We start from the raw sequence: 19169 nt of genomic DNA on the forward strand, positions 1-19169 counted from the left end.
AGCCTCAAAGTGAAAATCCCTCTTTTGACTTGTATCTAAACCATTCCTTTTACTTATATGTTCAGAAAAGATTTTTATTTTCTTTTTATATTAGCTTTTTTTTAATGCTGTCTTGTATACTTTTTAAAATTTGTCTTTCTCTGATTATCTTCAGCCTCATTCACTGTTGTATTGTCTGATTGACAGTAGGCAAAAACAGATTGATCTTTGTTCACCTTGATATTAATCTCCTTTTTTATCCACGAAGTTCTGTATGTGTTTGCCTTGTCTTTCTACTTCATGGGTATATAACTTAGAGTTATAGAATCCTACAGCACGGAAACACCCTTTGGTCTAACTTGTCCATACCGATCAAGTTTCCCAAACTAAATTAGTCCCACTTGCTTGCAATTGGCTCATATCCTTTTGAACCTTTCTTATTCAGGTACCTGACCAAATGTCTTTTAAATGTTGTAACTGTACCTGCATGTACCTTTTCCTCTGGCAAGTTATTCCATGTATGTACCACCCTGTGTGAAAACAGTTGCCCCTCAGATTCCTTTAAACTTTCTTCTTTCACCTTAAACCCATGCCATTTGTTTTGGACTCTCCTAGCTTGGGAAACGATCTTTGCTATTCACCTTATCGATATCCGTCATGATTTTATATACCTCTATAAGGTCACCCCTCAATCTCCTACACTCCAGTGGAAAATGTCCCAGCTTATCCAGCCTGCCCTCAACTCAACCGTCCAGTCCCGGTAGTATTTTTAAAAATCTTTAATGCATCCCCTCAAATTTTAATAATATCCTTTTTATAGCAGGGCAACCTGAATTGTACACCGTACGCCAAAAGTGGCCTCACCAATGTCTTGTACGTCACAACATGACATCCCAATTCCTATAGTCAATGGTCTGGGCAATGAATGCAAGTATGCCATTCGCCTTCTAACCACCCTGACTACCTGTGGTGCAACTTTTAATGAACTATGTACCTGAACCCTGAGTCTCTCTGAACATCACTCCCTGGGCCCCACCATTAACTATGTTAGTCCTGGCCTTGTTCAGTTTACCAAACACCTCACATTTATCGAAATGAAACACCATTTGCCATTCCTTGGCCCATTGGTCTAATTGTTCAAAATCCCTTTATAATCTTAAAAAACCTTCTTCACTGTTGACTGTGCCACCAATTTTGGTGCTATCCGCAAACTTGCTAACCCATACCTCCTAAATTGTCATCCAAATCGTTCATATAAATGCCAAACAACAGTGTACCCAGCACCGATCCTTGAGGCGCACTGCTGGTCACAGGCCTCTGGTTAGAAAAATAACTCTCCTCCTCCACCACCATCTGTCTCCAGCCAATTTTATATCCAATTGGCAAACTCTCTGAATCCCATGTGATCTAACTTTACTAACCAATCTACAATGTAGAACTTTGTCAAAGGCCTGACGAAAGTCCATGTAGACAACGATTTTCCATGCACAAAGCCGTACTGATGATCCCTAATCAGTCCTTGCCTCTTTTTAAGCATGCAAATTCTGTATTTCAGAATTCCCTCCAACGGCTTGCCCATTACTGGTGGCAGACTCACTGATCTATAGTTCCCAGTCTTCTCCTTGCAGCCTTTCTTAAATAAAGGCATAACATTAGCAACCTTCCAGTCTTCAAGCCCCTCGCTCTTAGCTGTACAAATTTCTCTGCTTGGGGCCCCGCAGTTTCTCCCCTAGCTTCCCACATTCTCCTAGGAAACACTTGATTGGGGCCTGGAGATTTATCCAACTTTTATGCTTTTAAAGACATCCAAAACCACCACTTCTGTAACGTGGACTGTTTTCAAGACATAAATTTTTTTTCTGAGTTCCCTAGCTTCCATGTCTTTCTCCACACTAAATACTAAAGTGAAATAGTCGAATGGTATCTCTCTGATCTCCTGTGGTTTCACATACAGATGACTGTTGATCTCCATGAGTGCTCTTGTCTGTGCCCTAGCACTTCTAAAGAAAATTAAATGTCTGGTAACCTTTGATTCCAATTGATTTGGGCCAGATCCATTCTCACCTCATTGTAGCTAGTTTTCTCTAAACAAATCTGTCAGTCTCTGTTTTGAATATACTTAATGATGGAACAACCACAGCTCCCTGAGACTGTGAATCTTGGAAAGCCACAACTGTCTGAGTGAAGCAAAAGCTCCTCGCCTCAATCCTAAATGGCTATCCCTTATTGTGAAACTGTCCCAGCCTTGGGAAACATTCTTCCAATATCTACCCTGTCAATCCCTGGAAGACTCTTGTGAGTCCAAGACGTTTCATCTTTTCTACTAAGACAGTCCCTCCACTCTGGGAATTAGTTTGGTGACCTTCATTGAATTCCCTGTATGCAAGTGTGTCTGCCTTTAGATAATGAGATTAAAATTTTACACAGTACTTGAAGTGTGGTCTCACCAAGGCTTCATATCATCTCAGTAAGTTGCCTTTATTCCTATACTCAAATTCTCTTGTAATAAGGGCCAACATACTATTTGTCTTAATTGCTTGCTATTGAATTTCCCCTTGAACTGCCTCGGTATTCTCCTTTCAAATCCTACTTCCACCTAATTTTGTGTCATCCAATCTCTGCATCTAAACCATTAACATAGATTATAAATAACTGGGCACTGATCCTTGTGATACCCCATTAGCTCTAGGCTGCCAACTTGAAAATGATTCATTTATTCTTAATGTTTTCTGTCTGTTAAGTAGTTTTCAATCCATGCCAGTATATTCCCATCGGTCCTAGCATTCCAACTTTTCATCAACTGAAGTGTTGAACCTTTTTCAAAAGCTTCTGAAAACCTAAATATACCACATCCACCCATTCCCTCTAGTCTATTCTGCTTATGTTCTCAAAAAAGACTACAACAGGGTTCTTTAGCATGATTTTGCCATTCATCAATCTATGTTGATTCTACCTTATCCTTCTGTTATTTTCTAGACTGCCCTGTTAGCACACGTTTTATTGTAGATTCTAACAATTTCCCAATGCTTAATGTTAGGCTAACAGGTCTGTAGTATCCAGCATTTTTTTGTCCTTGCTTTCTGAAATAGTGGTGTTAAATTTGCCATTTTCAGTCTGCTGGAGCCATTCCAAATTCTGGATCAGTGGTGCTGGAAGAGCACAGCAATTCAGGCAGCATCCGAGGACAGGCAAAATCAACGTTTCGGGCAAAAGCCCTTCATCAGGAATAAAGGCAGAGAGCCTGAAGTGTGGAGAGAGAAGCTAGAGGAGGGTGGGGGTGGGGATAGAGTAGCATAGAGTACAATAGGTCAGTGGGGGAGGAGATGAAGGTGATAGGTCAGGGAGGAGAGGGTGGAGTGGACATTCCAAAGTCAATTGAGTTTGAAAGATGGCCATCAGCACATCCACTGTGCTGGTCAGTGAGCACAGTCAACCTCTTTCAAAACTCTGCAATGCCAGGGCATTTTTCTACTTTGTCTATTAATGTCTCCAGTTTTTTAAAAACTTAAGATTAATATCTTGCAGTTCCGTGTTTTCATTAGGCCCACAAATTCTCCCTTATAACTGGGAGTTTTAGTGTTTTTCCCCTGTGAAGACAGTCATAAAATATTGTCTCTGCTGTTTAATTATTCTCCACTATAAATCTTTGTGACTTTGCTTGTACATGGACCCACATTTATTTTGCTCATCTTGTCCACTTTTGGAAGCCTCTGCAGTCTGTTCCTTGCAAATTAGCTTTTACATTTTTTTTTCCTTTTCCTTGGTCCACCTTTGCAGAATTTTAAAATGCTCCTAACCTTCAAGCATGTGTTTTTGGGCAACATTGCCGGCCTATTCCTTTAATACTGTTCTTGATTTCTACTGCTCTTGCTAACACTGCTCTTCCTATCCTGATTCCTGACGAAGGGCTCATACCCGAAACATCGATTCTCCTGCTCCTTGGATGCTGCCTGACCTGCTGCGCTTTTCCAGCAACACATTTTCAGCTCTTCCTATCACAGTCCTCAAATGTGTCATCACCCACGTTATAATGTCCATGTTATGATAGAAAATTAATGTAAAAACATGGCAAATAGTGTATAAAGTGTTTTAGTTTTTTAGCTATTAGCAATTGCCTGTCTCCCACAAAACCTTCGAATATAGTTTCCCTATCCACCGCTGTCAGTTTCATCTTCGTGCTTTCATGCTTTCCTTTGTTTAGATTTAAGACCTTAGTTGCTCTTCAAACAACCTCACTTGGAATTTTATATTAAACCTCTGTCATAATATGGATGTTTAGGGTGGGTGACAACACATTTGAAGCCTGTTAGGAAGAGCCCAAGGTTAGTTTGCAAAACAGGAGACTTTATTTTGAAAAGGAAGGTGACTGTGCATGTGAAGGGACTGTTCATTTAGGCAGCTGTTTGGATTGTGAGCAATTTGGTGAGAATGAAAACTGTAACATGCATAATATCAATACATAAATTTGAAAACATTGAAAATCCACTTACAGGAGAATAATCACAATATTTAAAAGATCATTTTATGGCTCAAATAAACAATTCAGATCTTAAAGCTGTTCTTGGGTCACATTTTTACTATTAGAGACAAGACAAAACAAAACTAGATGCTTGAATCCAAGGTAGACAAGCAGGAGGCTGGAAGAACACAGCAAGCCAGACAGCATGAGGAGGTGGAGAAGGCAATGTTTTGGGTGTAACCCTTAGACCTGAAGAAGGGTCACACTGGAAACTTTGCCTTCTGCACCTCCTGATGCTGCCTGGCTTGCTGTGTTCTTCCAGCCTCCTGCTTGTCTACTCTCTATTTTTACTATTGCCTGACAAGTTTGCACAGGTGAAATGCTGTTTATAATTATGACTTCTAATTAAGTGAGGTTGTCTCATGCCTATTGTACAGGCAGTCTGCAGCTCATACAGCTTCAGAATTATTTTACTGATCTTGGTTTTTGTGTTCGCTTATAATCTGGTAGAAAATCTGCAAATATCACATGCATTTGAGTGTTTTATGCTAAAGTGATTTCTTCCATTCTTCTTCCCGACCAGAATGATTTTGATGTCCCTTTCAAAGTCAAGGCTGGACAGATAGGTATGTTCTTTGTTTTTGTCTATTACTGAGCTGCTGTGTTTTGCTTTGCTCTTAAACTGAGTTTTTCGCTATGTAACTACTGTGTCAACTTTGTCAAAACTTCAATTAATGATCTTACCGAAAGAAAGTGTGAATAAATAAGTAGTTACTATTTAAAGAACTGATAGTTTATATATTATTTGCTGTTTGGCAGCTGTAAATACAACTGTTAATATCTACGTAATTTAGTATTTTATTAATGAAATTTCACTCATTTGGAATTAACAAAATTGAGTGGTACTGTCAAGAGCCTTTTGATGAGTATTGGGTGGGAATAAGATGTTGATGTTTTCTAAGAGAAAAATAGGAAATATTCTGCAAACAGTCTGTGGAACCAGCATCATTTGCCATAATGCTATAAATTATAGCTCGGTGTCAGCCTGAAATAATAATTCATCAGTTAGGAAAACAAAACTTAGCAAAGGGTTGTTAGATAGCTGTCAAAAATTCCTTTCTTTCTAAAGCAAGAGAGAGGAGGTTTAACCTTGTGTTCAGACAACATTCGTTGCTTGATCATTATCAAGGTAGAAGATTGCTTATTAATCTTTCTTATTTGTAAAGTACTGCTGAACACCAAATTTGTTCCATACCAAATGATGACAGTGAGTAATTCATTGCTGGAAGTGCTGTTCGATGAGCTCAGCATGTGAACATTTTTTTGATAGAATAAGTTGTATTATGTAGCTTAAGAAGGAGGTGAGCTTAGGAAAAAAAACTAATACAATGGTAATTTGTCAATTTAATCACTTTATGAATTGTCATATTCAGTGACTTATGTAAGATATACACTACACCTGGAGGGCAGGTTGTTTGAATTGTTCCTTGCTCCTTTCTGATTTCTTTTTTCCCTCATGGACACTTAAATCTGGACATGGGTATGCATTTTTTTCCTCCCCCATGTTTTTCAACTGTTTTTGTCAGAAAAGACAATTTAATGTAGACCTCAGTCAGACAGTTTGGAATTTTAGAGTTAACTTCCTTTCCTATTTTGATTTCCTTTCCAACCCTGGTGGAGTGTACAGTGGAAGATTTGGCACTTGCTTGGATGGACACCAGTAACAAAGTGGCTTGTTTGATTAGTATTTGTCACCTAAGCTCGGTCTGCAATCCCGACATGATTGGCAACTCATTGTCACAACAATAGCACTTCACCCCTGCCATAACCTGCAAAGGACTGAAAGCACTGTCAGGGGGACAACCTTACTTCCATGTTTCTCTCTAATTTGTACATTATTCTAATGACAAATCTATTCCCATTTCTTTATTTTCTCTGGATGACCATTGGGGAACACTTCAGCTAACAACGTTGAGCAAATGCTGTCAACATAGAACTTGAGGCAGTTCAAGAAAAGTACTGGCTTCAGCAACGTTTTATCAGGGCAGATGGGGTTAGATGATGATCACATCAGACCACATCACATCAGACCAGTTATTGTCTTCATTTGGAGACTGCTACACTAGCCTTCCCCCATTTGAGTCCTGCCAGTATTGAGCTGTATGCCCACAGGCTACATACAGTCTCATTTTAGGAAGAGAAATTTGAAGCATTTTGCTGATCTAATTTTGATGCAAGAATGTTGCAGAGCTGGACTTTTCATGTGCACGAAAATGTTGGTACAGTACTGCATGCCATTTCATACCAGTTCATGCTTGTGGAAATAGAGCTTGGACTTTGAAAAACCTTTGGAAATTTTAATTACCTCATTCATTCTTGGGGCAGGTGTAACTATCACCTACAAGTAAGGAAGTCAAGATGTACTCTTGTGGCAATGAACAACTAAAATTGCATATGGAGGAGGTAATTTGCATTCATTTGTAGAATTAAGTTAGGAAGCATGTGGCATGATGTTCCAATGCAGACAGTCAGTTAAACTGCAGAGGAAGTGGGTAGAACCCTAAAATATTCAGCAGTTTTGAGGTGAGTTGACGACATGGTGAGACAGTGTCACTGTTCCTGACAGAAGACCTCTGGTCTTATCCCACTCTTGGAAGAGCAGGATGTTGAAGTGTTGAACTGACATGCTATTATAAATGGATATCTTTTAGTTGAAGAAAAGGTTAACATTTTTACATCATCAACCACATCCATATTAACTATATGGACACAGAATCAGAGTCCTAGAGATATTCAGTGCAGTAACAGCTCCCTGAGTCGAACATGTCCATTCTAAATAAATCTAGTCCTATTTGCCACCATTTGGTCCATAGCCCTCTAAACCCTTCCTATTCATATACCCATCCAGATGCCTTTTAAAATGTAGTTGCACCAACCTCCACCACTTCCTCTGGCAGCTCATCCATACACACCCCATCGTCTGCATTTTAAAAAGTTACTCCTTTTAAATCTTTCTCCTTTCACCTTAAAACCTATGCTGTCTAGTTTTGGACTCCCCCACTCTGGGAGAAAGACCTTTATTTACCCTTTCCATTACCCCTCATGATTTTATAAACCTGTAAAAGGCAAAATAGCCCCAGCCTATTCAGCCTTTCCTTATAGCTCAAGCCCTCCAATCCCGGTAACCTCCTTGTAGATCTTTTCTCAACTTTTCAAGTTTCACAACATCTTTCTTATGGCAGTGAGACCAGAATTGCACGCAGTTTTCCAATAGTGACCTAACCAATGTCCTGTACAGCCACAACATGACCTTTCAACTCCTTTGCTCAATGCATTGACCAATTAAGGCAAGCATGCGAAAGCCACCTTCACTAACCTACCTACTTGCAACTTCACTCTCAAGGAACTATGAACCTGCACTCCAAGGACCTTGCCATTAAGTGTATAAGTCCTTGTTGAACAACACTCCCCAGGACCTTAGCATTAAGTGTATTAGTCCTGCTAAGATTTGCTTTTCCAAAATGGAGCACCTCGCATTTATCTTAATCAAACTCCATCTGCTACTCCTCAGCCAACTGGCCCATCTGATCAAGATCCCATTGTACTATGAGGTAACCTTCTTTCCTGTCCACTATACTTCCAATTTTGGTGTCATCTGCAGACTTGGTAACTGTACCTCCTATATTCACATCCAAATCGTTTTATACAAAAGAACGAAAAGCAATGGACACAACAATGATCCTTGTGTCACGCCACAGGCTCCAGTCGGAAAATCAACCCTCCACCACCCTCTGTCTTCTGTCTTTGAGCCAGTTCTGTATCCAGATATCTAGTTCTTCATCTATTCCACGTGATCCGACTTTGCTAACCAGTCTACCCTGAGGAGCTTTGTCGAATGTCTTACTGAAGTCTGTATAGATCATGTCCACTGCTCTGCTGTCATCGATCCTTTTTGTTTATTCTTCAAAAAACTCAATCGAGTTAGTGAGGCACTATTTCCCATGCGTAAAACCATGTTAACTATTCCCAGTCAATCCTTACCTTTCCAAATGCATGTAAATCCTGTCCCTCAGGATTCCCTCCAACAACCTGCCCACCATTGATGTTAGGCTCATTGTCTACAGTTTCCTGGCTTCTTCTTACCGGCTTTCTTAAATAGTGGCACCATGTTAGCAAACCTCCAGTCTTCAGATATCTCTCTTGTGACTATCGATGATCCAAATATTTAAGCAAGGGGACCAGCAATCACTTCCCTAGGTTTGCACAGGGTTCCACATACACCTGATCAGGTCCTGGGGATTTATCCACCTTTGTTTTTAAGACTTCCAGCACCCCCTTCCCTATAATGTGTGTTTTTCAAGATGTTCCTATTTAGTTCCTCACGTTCTCTCGCTTCCATATTCTTCTCCGCAGTAAACACTGATGCAGAATACTCTACCACCCCCCCCATCCTTTCTATAACATTTGTATCCTGGAGCATTAAGCTGCCAGTCCAGTCCATCCCTGAGCTACGTCTCTGTAATTGCTATAATATCCCAGTCCCATGTTCCCAACCATGCTGAGTTCACCTGATCTACCTGTTAGGCCTCTTGCATTGAAATAAATGCAGTTTAATTTATCAGTCCTTCCTTGTTCTGTTTTGTTTCTGCCTGTGCTGACTGACTTGTTTTTTTGTCAACTGTACCCATCTCATATTGATGTATTTTCTAACTATCCCTGCTGGTTCCCCTCAACAATAACAACCCCCGCCCCACATTACTAGTTTAAATCATCCTGAGTGGCTCTAGCAAATGTCCTTGCAGTATATTAGTCCCTTTCGAATTCAGGTGCAATCCATCCGCCTTGTACAGGTCACTTCTATCTTAGAAGACATTCCAATGATCCAAAAACGTGAATCATTCTCCCTGCACCAACTCCTCAGCCATGCATTCATCTGCTCTATCCTCCTATTCTATCCTCACTAGCTTGTGGCACCAGGAGTAATCCAGATATTTCTTCCATCGAGGATCTACTTTTTAAATTCCTGCCGAACTTCCTATATTCCTTATTATTTTGTCTTTAGTTCCAATATGTACAGTGACCTCCTGCTGGCCACTCTGCCCTTCCGAGAACATTCTGCACCATCTCCGAGATAACCTTGATCCTGGCTGCAGGGATGCAACACACCATTCTGATGTCTTGCTGTTTGGGTGCAGAAACTTCTGTCTTTGTCTCTGACCAGTCTCCCCTATCACAATCGATCGCTTGGAACTTGATGTACCTCTCGTTGCATAAGAACCAGTCTTGATACCAGAAACCTGGCTGTTAGTGCTGGTTCCCCTGAGAGTCCATCACCACCTACATTTTACAAAACGGCATAATTGTTTGAAAAGGGGATAGCTGCAGGATACTCCTGCACAACCTGCCTCCCCCTCTGCATTTCCTGGAGATTTACCTGTCTGCGTCTTCCGTTTATCTCCCTCCCTGCAACTGCCATCCACATCTTTTGGAGTAGTGTGAAGTTCTGGTCACTCTCTTATAAGCAGGATATTATTAAGCTGGCGAGGATTCAGAAGAGGTTTACCAGGATGATGTTGGCAATGAAGGGTTTGAGTTATAAGGAGAGGCTGGATAGGCTGGGATTTTTTTAACTAATGTGTAGGAAGTTGAGAGGTGACTTCATGGAGGTTTATAAAATCATGAGGGTTATTGATAAAGGGGAAGGGCAGGTATCTTTCCCTCGGATGGGGCATTTCAAGACTGGCGGCATATTTATAAGGTGGGACAAAGATTTAAAGGAAGACATGAGGGACAATGTTTTTGCACAGTGGTTTGCATGTGCAGTGAACTTCCAGAGGAAGTGGTGGATCTGGGTACAGTTACAACATTTAAAAGACATTTGGACAAGTACATGAATAAGAAATGTTTGGAGGGAAATAGGCCAAGCGCAGGCAGGTGGGACTAGTTTAGTTTGGGATTATGGTTGCCATGGACTGGTTGGACCAAAGGGTCTGTTTCTGTGCTGGTATGACGAGCTGATAGTCTCATGCATGTTTTTACAAATTTGCATTCAGAAATGTAAATATGCAAAGAGTACATTGTATTGGAATGCATAAAGGGATCTGTGACACCAAATCGATTTATGAAGGAGTTGACCAATCAAGAAGAGAGTGTTTTACGAACCACTTCTTGAATTCGTTCTGAACTGAGATTCACTTTCTAGAGAGAGGGTATTTATAGGAGGAAAAACAGAACCAGTTGCTGATTTGACGAAGGGTTGTATTTTCTGAAAGGTGAACAATGTCAGTTTATGACATTGATGGAATAGTAAATGAAGGGGTTAATGACACCAGCTGATTTTTACTGAAGATCAGAGTCAAAATGATTGAGATCTGATGCTGTGACTCACTCACAGGCTAAATGCCAGCATTAATGGTGTGTCCACTGCTGCTTGTTTGGATTTTAATTGATTTGGAAAATTATTTTAATTTAAATATTAACATTTTCTCTCTTCCAACCCCCTCCCCTTTCATTTCCATTAGATACTTATTTGAAAAGTATTGCTTAGAGTATATTGCAGGGGCAATGAATGTTATGTCACAAAGCTAGTCCCTTTTTTTTCTAAAAGCTGTTCCTTGACTCAAGGAGACTCTGTCCTTGATTTTTTTTTTCAGAGGGGTAATAAACCGGGCCGGGCTCCGATCAGAGTGGTTTGGTACAGAGATGAAAAGGATTTTGAGAGGCCTTCTGTTTATATGTAAACAGACGAGACTTCAGGCCAAAGTGGTCATGTTTTAGAAGTGATCTGTATTATGAAAGGGGATTGATTGGTCAGCTCTCTAGCTGAGCAGTTTAGTTCAGTCCAAGTGGTGAGGAGTTCAACAGTGAATTGTGTGGAATCTCTCTCTCCCCCTCTCTTTTTCTGCCCTTCGACTTCAACCTGTAAGCATGCATTCCATTCATACTGGTTTTTAAAGGTAGTTTGCTTATTGGGGCTGTTGTGTATATTCAGATCAGCATAATGAAGTCTAGTTTGGATAGACTGAGTTCTGTAGGGGTTGTTTATTCTGTGCTTTGTGTTTCATTGTGTAATGTTCTGAATAAATATTTGTCTGTTTTAAAATCTAGTAGTCAACCTAGCTAACTTTTACCGAAACAAATTGCTAAGTTATGGTCTGGGCTGCCTGCTTAAGAATGTTTTGAGTGGTCCGGCCTAGTCCAGAACAGTTATATGGTCTGCCTTTTGAGAGATGTACACAGACATGGCCTCATTCTGTGCTGTGGAATTCTGTAATTCTATCCTTTTGAAAAAACATGTTCAAGTTTTGGGATTTTGTGCAGTAAAGCATCTAGGTTTTCCAGGTCAGCTGTTAATATTCTTTTTTAAGTCTCTTTAAAGCCTCATGATTTTATTTTTAAGTATACTGTGTCATGTTTTGTATTATGCTAATTTCATTTATAGACAAGCTCACTTTGAAGATCCCTTGGAAGAATCTGTACAGTGAAGCCGTGGTTGCTACTCTCGATGGATTGAACCTTCTGGTTGTTCCAGAAGGAAGTAAGTACAGTGCTGTTAATTTTATGTTAATTTATAATGTTGACCTGTCAATTAGTCTAATCTGAGCATCATTTGAAATTGAATGTTTTAATGTGTTTTGAAAAGCAAGGATTTTTCTTAGATGTTCATAAGTTGTAGAGATATTATAAGTTATTACAGTGATGGATCAAAGTGATTTTGGAACATAGGAGCAGGAGGAGGCCATTCAGCCCCTCAAGCCAGTTCCGCCATTCGGCCCCTCAAGCCAGTTCCACCATTCCTTGAGGTCATGACTGATATGTGGTCTAACTCCATATACCTTCAACTTCATAACAATACAGAGAGCAGTGTAGGTTTGGAACTCTTGCTCAAACCGCAGTCAATGCAAATTCAATTGTTAAACTGTATCTAAGATATACGCATTGTTATTAAGCAAGGATGTTAAGGGATAGGGCCCAAGGCTTAATAATAATTTGTGTATCTTGGATTAAGTTTAACAATTGAATTTGCATTGACTGCGGTTTGAGCAAGAGTTCCAAACCTACACTACTCTCTGTATTGTTATGAAGTTGAAAACATGTACTGTGCCTTTGAGAGAGTGAATGCTGTTCTGAACTGAGAGATTGTATGGCTAGATGGCAGTTCCAGAGTGTAATGGAAAATTTGAAAATGTGAAACTTTTGGCTGTGAAATGGCTACCTGAGCTTTGGTTGCTGTTTTGATGGTTACATTTGAATTGTCAATCAGTTTAAATTATGCCCAATTGAGTTTGGTTTGATGTTGGCAAAACAAATTCAAACTCAATGAGATGATCTGATGTCTATGGGGTATAAATTTGGTCAGAGAGCAACTGCTGTTGTGAAAGAAACTCATGGAGAACTAATTGCCCATCCATCATCTTGCTGACAAAGAAATTAGAAAAAACACTCTATCAAAGGTACTTTTTTCGTATGAAACACCTGCATCTACCCATTGCCTTTCTACCTACCTTCCTCCTTTCTTCCCCCCCCACCGCCACCTGCATCTCACCCTCCTATTTATCTTACAGCTCCCCCCCCCACCCTTTCCTGATGAAGGGCTTATGCCCGAAACGTCGAATCTGCTGCTCCTTGGATGCTGCTTGACATGCTGTGCTTTTCCAGCATCACACTTTTCGACTCTAAATCTCCAGCATTTATAGTCCTAATTTGCCTAATCTCTCCTCATCACTACAGAAGTCCAGCTATCATCCTTTTAAACCTGAGTTGAATTCTCTCCAGGGCCAAACTTATTTCTAAGGGGTGGTGCTCAGTCCTGCTCTCAGTACTCTGTGTGGTCTTGATTGGATGTTTTTAGCCACCCATGTTTAGTGCATACACAAACAGAAGTGTTTAGAAAATGTCTTCTTTTTTAGGAAGCTGCCTCAATGTTTTATTTTCCTCTTGGTCACTCCCAGCTGTGTCCTGGAGATTAATGTTCAATTTCTGAAGACTCCAGGATAATCCTCAAGAGTAGGGAAGTCTACTTGGGATCAAAGGAATGAAATGCACAAAAAAAACTATTTGGAATTCTTTAATTGTTCTTGTACAGACAGGATCTAGGTTAAAGTGGCTTAAAGTAAAACTTGTTTTCAAGTAAATAGTGTTTCAGAACAGCACCATGTTGATTGCAAATTAAAAATCAAAAGATCGATAGTGAATATCCAAGTAGATTTGTTTTTCTTAAGCCAGACATAATCCATAAGCAGTTTGATTGCTATGCCCTGTGAGAATTAAATGTTTCACCCATTGTGTTGGGAGAGTTTGGATCTCTTTCTGACTTCATAAAGGAATGTAGAGAGTCAGAGTCATAGAGATGTACAACACGGAAACAGACCCTTTGGTCCAACCCGTCCATGCCGACCAGATAACCCAACACAATCTAGCTCCACCTGCCAGCACCCGGCCCATATCCCTCCAAACCGTTCCTATTCATATACCCATCCAAATGAGCATTGGTACATGGGAAGGAATTATAGTTTTTTTTTTCAGAATTGTGTTCCTTTCCTCCTGGCTGGGTGTTCTAGAGCCAGGGGTCATAAATTCAAAAAAAGGGGAAAGTTATTTAGGACTGAAATGAAGAATTTCTTCATCGGGCGGATAGTGAATCTTCTGAATTCTTGACCCCAGAGAGCTGTGGAATATCAGTCATTGAATATGCTCAAGACAGATGGATTTCTAGATATTAAAGACATCAAAGAACAGGAGGATAGTGTGGGAAGATGTATTTACTTCAGTGGCCTACTCCTCCTGTGTTGCAATGCTTGGGCAGTACGATGCTGCTGAAGGCTCCTAACCCAGCACTGAAGCCAAGTGAACAGAAGGCTTATTTTGTTTTAATAAAACAATCCATCAAAATGGGATTAATGTATGGAATGAATCCAGTGGCTCTGCAACCTGTTGTCCTGTTTATTTCCCTTTTTTATTAGAGGCTCAACTTGACTAAACTGATACAAGTTTTTGGTTTCACTTTGTGTTAACTTGACATTTTATCTGAGATTCAATATGGGAGGACAAAGCGAAGGAGCTAAAGGTGAGAGCATTGGTCAGACCGTGAGCAGTGAAGGGATGAGCAGAGCGCCTGAATTGCCCTGAGGAAGTTGTGGCGGATCTGTGAGAAGCTGAGTTTGAAGCTGGAGCAGAAGTGTGCGTGTGTGTGTATGCTGTTCCGTTACACACACTGGTCCTTGTTTCTTCACCCCAAAAAGTGCCAAGCTTCAGAATGTTCCTCCTTGGAACGGCAGGGCTTTATGTTAGAATGCCATGCAAAATTCCTCAAATGCAATATTTAGAATGGGAATGCGAGAAGAGTGTTTCAAGTTGGGACCAGATGCTAGTGAAGTCAGTAGAATGCCAGTTTATAAGTTTGACATGCTGTTCAGTTGGAGGAATGAGAAAGGGACTTTACAGGAAATTTGTGGTTCATATTAAATGAAGACAGGAGTACATTTGACTTTGCGTAATGTTCAGTGGGATTGAAATTAAATTGACTTGACCTCGTCACTGCAGTACCAATCCACAGTCCATGTCCATGAGGCTTAATTGTTTGTAGTTTGTGGCTGTGTTTTTGAAAAACACTTTGATCCTTTGCTTGGGTAAAAGAGACTTCACTTTGATAAATGTTTGATCACGGCACGACTGTTGAGAGCTCGGATGGATGGTTAGTTCAAGTTGGACAGTTTAGAGTGGGTCGGTTCTCTGATTAAAGATACTTGGTAATGATGTCCTTTTCGATTGTATTTTGATGATTTTGGGTAAGGATTGATGGAGGATGCTTCAAGACATTGAGTCTTTGAAAGCCCCTCCAAGTTAATGCTTGTATGATTGTTGGTTCCAGAAAGAGGAAGAGTTATGTCACTTCAGTGAGTTGGGCGCCTTTGCTTAAATCATGTGCAATGAGTCAGCTGTCATTTTTAGTATAGAACAGCTGTCTTTGCTTTTTTAAAATTCACTGTTATGGGTGTTGCTGGCCAGGCCACTACTTACTGTCTATTTCACTTGTCCTTGAGCAAGTGGTGGTGAGCTGACTTTTTAAACCACTGCATTCCACGTGTGTAGTTTGACCCGCAATGTCCTTAGAGGATTTCAGGATTTTGACTCAGCGACAGCAAAGGAACGGCGATACATGTCCAAGTCAGGCTGGCGAGTGGCTTGGGAAACATGCGGGTGGTGATGTTCCCAAGTGATCTGCTGCCCTTGCCCTTCTAGGTGGAAGTGGTCATGTGTTTGGAAGGTGTTGTCGAAGGATCTTAAGTGAATTTCTGCAGTGCATCTTGTATATAGTGTACACTGCTGTTAGTAAGCATTGGTGGTGGAGAGAGTGGATATTTGTGGATGTGCTAGTCAAGTGGGCTGCTTTGTGCAGGATGGTGTCAATCTTCGAGTGTTGTTGGAGCTGTACCCAGTGAGGAGTATTCCATCACACTCCTGACTTGTGCCTTGTAGATGGTGAACAGGCTTTGTGGAACCGTGAGGGGAGTTAATCACTGCAGCGTTCTGAACCTCTGATCTGCTTGTGTGTGCCACTGTTTGTGGTGGGTCCAGTTGAGTTTCTGTCAATATTTATCCCAAGGATGTTGGTAATGGTGGTGATAGCACCATTGAATGTCGGGGGTTGGTTACATACTATATTATTGGCGATAGCTCTTGCCTGACATCTGTGTAGTGCAAATGTTACTTGGTACTTATCAGCCCAGGCCTGGATGTTATCCAGTTCTTGTTGCATTTGATCGTGAACTGCTTCAGTATCTAAGACGTTCGGAATGGTGCTGAACATTGTGCAATCACCAGTGAACATCCCCACTTCAGGCCTTAGGATAGAGGGAAAGTCTTAATAAAACAGCTGAAGGTGGTTGAGTTCAGGACACTATCCGAAGAAACTCCTGCAGAGATGACTAACTTCCAACTCCCACAACAGTCTTCCTTTCTTTGCCTTTTATTGATGTTCTACTGAATCTGAATGGATTTTTATTTCAGTAGCCACATATAATTAAAGATTTTGTTCATTATTTTGTCTCCCTTTTCCCCGGTTTTCATCTCCCATTCATTTACAATGTAGCTGCCACACAGATTCAAATTGTGCTTGGGGAGTTTGTCAGTGATGGTCCATATGGGCTGCCTCCAACCTTATTCTGCTGAGCCTTTCAAGATGATTTTCTGTTTCAAAATAACTCTATTGGATGGGCATCAGTCATTGAAAATTTAATCAAGTCAATCTTCGCTTCTTTTTCAAGGAAAAAAAATTAAAGGTTACTGAATAAAAATATTTTGGCTCAAAGCCCCTATATTTGAAGATATACTTCCTACTCGCCCTTGCTATATGAAGTACTTTGGTGTTGTCTGCTGTGTTTAAAAGGATGAAGTAATCTAGTTATCTAATCTGGTAGAAAGATGTTCTTCTCCCACTCCCCCGTGATAAGCACCGCAGACTGGTAAGTATTTAAAGGGGTGCAGAGCTTAACAGAGCTAGTCATTGGGCCACGTTTTACAAATGCTTCAGTCTGCTGAATTCCATTGTCTTGTGAATCGTTCCTCTAGATAGAGAATGCAAAGAAACGTCATGTTGTCCTTTTTGTGTCCCACTCAAAAGTCCAATGTAAAACTCAATTATAAATACGTCTGTTCAGACGTGTTCTGACGCACTGAAAACAACAAATGCTGGAGATCACAGTGGGTCAGGCAGCATCCATGAACAGATAGCAAGCTAACGTTTTGAGTCTAGATGATGAGTCATCTAGACTCAATGTTAGCTTGCACTCTGTCCATGGATGCTGTCGGAATCATTGTGATTTCCAGCATTTGTTGTTTTAAGTACAGATTCCAGCAGTAATTTGCTTCTACAGTATGGTTTGACACACTCCTGGGCCTTCACATGGTAAAGATCTGTGGAATTATATTCTTGCATATGGAGTTCATTTGTCTCGAGCAAAGGTATTTCTTTAGTAACCTTTAACACATTCTTGATTTGGACTTCTGACCTAAAGGGGGTCACTTTTCCTGCACCCACTAAACAAATATTAGTTAATATACCAAATTCTGTCCACTTTAAAGATTTTCTTTGAATGCTTCTTGCCATCCAACAAGTCATACTTGTGGTTGATGAATTTCTTGATTTTTCTTTTGAGATGTGTACCACAGATTTCTGATTGCAGACTCTGGGTCTAAATATCCAACTGGCAGCAGCATTGAGTCATAGAGATGTACAGCATGGAAACAGACCCTTCGGTCCAATCCATCCATGCCGACCTGATATCCCAACCCAATCTAGTCCCACCTGCCAGCACCCTACCCATATCCCTCCAAACCCTTCCTATTCATATACCAATCCAAATGCCTCTTAAATGTTGTAATTGTACCAGCCTTCACCACTTCCTCTGGTAGCTCATTCCATACACGTACCATCCTCTGCGTGAAAAAGTCGCCCCTTGGGTCTCATTTATATCTTTCCCTTCTCACCCTAAACCTATGCCCTCTAGTTCTGGACTCCCTCACCCCAGGGAAAAGACTTTGCCTATTTACCCTATCCATGCCCCTCATAATTTTGTAAACCTCTATCAGGTCACCCCTCAGCCTCTGCTCCAGGGAAAACAGAGAGATGGGTGCCCAGATTGCACTCTAGCGTTTATCTTGCGTACTGTTTCGCAGTAAAAGCTTTGTCCTAAGCAGCAAAGTACAGTCATATTTATACAAGTCCAGAGTACTTTGAATGTCACCTTTGATCAATTTTGATTGAATTTGTTCATATTCTATTAACCCTTTTTGAACTGTAAAGGTAGAAAGTTAACCTCATCTTCTACCCCTTTGCCAAAGCTTAATTATAACCATCTGTTTGGAAGATTTTTATTTTGAAACTATCCAGATATTGTATTAGCAAGTGATTGTAAGGCTGCAATCAAATTTCACACTTAAGATGGCTGAAAAGAAGAAATAGAGGCTGAGCAGTGTCTGACTATCATTTAAAGCCTCATCGTATAACAGTCTTGAAATTAACATTTTGTTATAGTATCAGTTGTTCAGAGTTGACATACCTGAAGGCAGAGGTAAATAGAGAGTGGTGATTGTTTACTTAAACATACACATTTGTAGCAGTTAGCTCTGTGCTGTGCAGCTTTACAGATGACCTGTGAAGAGGGAGGATGGATGGTCCGGTGGACCCTTGCTGATGAAGGGCTTTTGCCCGAAACGTCTATTTCGAAGCTCCTTAGATGCTGCCTGAACTGCTGTGCTCTTCCAGCACCACTAATCCAGACCCTTGCTGCCCTTGTAAAGCATGAGGTCTGCAACTTCCAGCTTTGCGGTTATATCTGGATTTTATTGTCTTGTGGCTGAGATCTTTGAATTGTTGGGCCAGAATCTATAAGCAAACCTAATAGCCAACTTGTTTCTGATCTGAACATTGATTCTTAACCAGTCAATATCATTGTCTTTGTTCACTATACCTCTCATTTGGCATAAACTCTTAACTAATATCCAGTGCCAGCCCAATCATATAGGCGAACTGGGCTGTTGCATTGGGCACTGAATCTGCCATTTCAAATGCCAAGTAAGCACAGGTAAAATTTCATTCTGAATTTGCAGAGGAACATTCAGCCCCTTGAACTTATTCTACCAGTCACTGAGATTATGGCTCATCTGTGGCCTAACTCCATATACCTGCCTTTGGTCCAAAACCCTTTTTTTTTGTTGAGCAAAGATATTA

At 40.6% G+C, this 19169-nt stretch overlaps 1 protein-coding gene across 5 annotated transcripts in view; it reads left to right on the top strand.

Moving 5' to 3' along the window:
* vps13c (vacuolar protein sorting 13 homolog C) overlaps window positions 1–19169 on the top strand; it is a 287267-nt gene that overhangs the window by 5352 nt on the left and 262746 nt on the right. For all 5 annotated transcript variants that reach the window (XR_015754174.1, XM_043680595.2, XM_043680591.2 and 2 more), the window contains exons 3-4: window positions 5022–5064; window positions 11880–11975. Coding sequence is in view for 4 of the 5 variants with exons in the window: in XM_043680595.2 (XP_043536530.2) it covers window positions 5022–5064; window positions 11880–11975 (139 nt within the window). In the remaining variant the exon portion in view is untranslated. The remainder of the gene's footprint in view (window positions 1–5021; window positions 5065–11879; window positions 11976–19169) is intronic.

The sequence above is a fragment of the Chiloscyllium plagiosum genome, unplaced genomic scaffold (assembly GCF_037043375.1).
Source record: "Chiloscyllium plagiosum isolate Xiang-an unplaced genomic scaffold, Cpla_swu_hap1 HiC_scaffold_42, whole genome shotgun sequence".
NCBI lineage: Eukaryota > Metazoa > Chordata > Chondrichthyes > Orectolobiformes > Hemiscylliidae > Chiloscyllium > Chiloscyllium plagiosum.